General features: G+C 28.7%; 1 protein-coding gene across 1 annotated transcript; it reads right to left on the bottom strand.

Annotated features, from left to right (window-relative positions):
* On the bottom strand, window positions 163-907 carry LOC107621841 (calcium-binding protein CML37-like). Its single transcript, XM_016323825.2, has one exon. It carries the CDS (start codon window positions 823-825, stop codon window positions 376-378), a length of 450 nt encoding a protein of 149 aa, XP_016179311.1. The 5' UTR covers window positions 826-907; the 3' UTR covers window positions 163-375.

Genomic DNA, 2960 nt, shown 5'->3' with positions numbered 1-2960 from the left:
CATGGCTTAATTGAAATATTTATATTTTTCCATTTGCTATCTTTGGGCTTTATTTATCCTTTTTTTTATTTCAAAATGAATTATATGACCAAATAAAAAATCTGAATTCGAATTTTTTTGTAATATGTGAGACTAAAATTTTGTCCAAACAAATTGATTCAATCCAACCCAAAATACAAAAAAGTCACAATTAGTACCAAAAAGAAAGTTACAATAAAATAAATAAATAAACATTAGCTGATTGGTCGAGTGGTTAGCTTACTCGACCGCTTAAACAAGTGTCGAGGGTTCGAATCCTGCCTTATGTATGCAATCCTTAGCCTGTTTAAACAAATATTTAAAATTCGAATCTTATTTTATATACGTAACAATCTATTAACAAACAGATGTATATTCAACTCCCATCATGATTACAAATTCTTGAAAGCTAAGAAGGCCATCACCATTGAGATCAAAATGTTTGATCATAAGTTCACATTCATCAATAGATTTTGATTCTCCCAACTTTCCAAGCATCCTTTTCAAACTCTTTGGAGTTATGAACTCACTCAACTCTTCAACATCAATATACATCTCAAACGCTTCTTTTAAATCCTTCAACATCTCTTCTTCCCCGGACTCTTCCATCAACTCAACAAAATCATTCAAACTCAAGAATCCATCGCCGTCCGAGTCCCACGCGGCGATGGCCATTTCGGCATCTTCATGCCGAAACTCGCCACCTAAGATGGCCACATGGTTCTTGAGCTCCAAAGGGGAAATTTTTCCATCCCCATTTTCATCAAAATATTTTAAAGCACTCTCAAACTCTACCATGCTCATCATCACTATAAAGTAAACTAATTAATTAAATTGCTACCAATTAACAATTTTGTAATTATATGAAGCATATTGGAATGAATGCATTGTGGGGGTTTTATATGCTATGTTTGTGGCGCGTTAAGATTGTGGCGTGTAAAGTAAATTTCCATTGTTCTTAATAGGAAGGAAAGAAGAAAAGCCATGTAAATTGCGTGGATTTTATAGAATGAGAATATTAAATTGGATAAAACAACGCGTAAGTACCACTTTGGATAAAATTTTGTATTTTTTATCAATTATTTTAATATAAATTGTAAAAAGTATATAAAAGATATAATATTTTGGTTGAATTATACCGTTGATGTTGATGTTATGGATCAATACTATTCATGAGATATAACAACTAAATTAATTAATGTTTGATTAATTTTGACTAATAAAAATATTCCTAAATTTTATTTTGTTTTAATTTTGTCCTAAAAGTTTTCGATTTGCATCAAATATACTCTTGAAGGCTAATTTTTCAAAAAATTTAAGACCAATTCAACAACAATTTCATAAGAACAACCTTCAACACACGCAAATCAAGCATCATTTTCATGCATTATTGTTAGATTGGTCATAAATTTTTTGAAAATTTAGCCGTCGAGGATATATTTGATACAAATCAAAAACTTTTGAGATAAAATTGAAATAAAATAAAATTTAAGGATATTTTTAAAACTTCTATCAAATTTAAAGGAAAAAAAATATATTTAATGCAAATCGAAAATTTTTGAGATAAAATTGAAATAAAATAAAATTTAAGGATATTTTTAAAACTTCTATCAAATTTAAAGGAAAAAAAATATATTTTACTCCTATAAAAATATTATTTCATAATAGTAATCCCCAATAATAGTTCATTGACTGAAAATGGATTATTATTGTAGAAACAAATGATAATGTATATATCTATCTCACCACTTCAATTAATTAATCAGGGGGTTCTCTTCTAAAATTGTTCACAACTTACTAATTTACAATCCCTTTATTAGAATGTAGAGTTCAACTCAAAATCTTGTCTTTTTGGCTGGCATCCAAACTAGTAGTCTAGTATATGTTAAGAGATTCAATTGTTTTTATTTAAAAAATAAATAAATAATCTGAATGAATTGAAGTAGCTAGAGAGGAAGCATGTGAGTGTGAGTGAACCTGCCCATCTCTATAGTCAAATCACATGTTTGTAAATTGTTCATTACATTTCATAGATTCTCATCATGCTCCATTTGAACTTTTTATTTTTAACATGATGAAAGAAATGGTGTATAGCTGGGTTATGGGGTGTATGGTGATTTATTGGCGTATGATGGCTGTTTAAGAGAAATCGGACCGTCCGATTGGAGGTATTGAAAATTCTGGGTCCGATTTGTATACTGGCAGAAAATCCTGGATCCGATTTCTGTATCCATGAAATTCTGCAATAAAAATCCTGGGTCCGATTTTAGAAAATCATGGGTTCGATTTGTGTCCCTCTCTCTTTGCAATGAAATCGAACGGTCCGGTTTCTTCTCACTAAAACAAAAAATTAAATGCCGTCACAACCGTGTATATCTCCCCAATACTCCATAACTCAGCATAACTCACATATCAACCTCATATTAAAAAAAATTAGTCGCTCCATTTTTATCCTCCAATAAATATTAAATTCGATAGAGATAATTAAGAGACACAGATTCGTATTCATCTGTACCAACTTACGTTGGTTGAACATTATTATTTTACAAATATATGGTTAAATACTTTCATTTAATTTGGACCAAAGGCACTTTATTCGATCCAAACCCACAATCTTAAAACATAACTAGATCATAAAATAATTTGATACAAATAATCCTTTTTTAAATCTGCAATGAATAAATTATAATTTGAATGACTACTAATTTGATTATCGGGGTGATTCTTTTAAATATCACCTCTATTTGATTTATAAATTATAGTTGATTAAAAGTTTTTATTTTTTCAAATATCAACTTAAGTAGTTACTATTTAACAAGTATATAGATTCATTTAAGAAAATTTTATAAAAGTTAACAATTAATTTGATAGGTCGTTATAATATTTTATTTTTACATACACTAAAAAATAAAAAGTATAAAAATATCACTATTAGATTACGT

Source organism: Arachis ipaensis, chromosome B10, assembly GCF_000816755.2.
Source record: "Arachis ipaensis cultivar K30076 chromosome B10, Araip1.1, whole genome shotgun sequence".
NCBI lineage: Eukaryota > Viridiplantae > Streptophyta > Magnoliopsida > Fabales > Fabaceae > Arachis > Arachis ipaensis.
The sequence above is the reverse complement of the archived record's forward strand: the minus strand, read 5'-3'. Positions and strand labels throughout refer to the sequence as shown.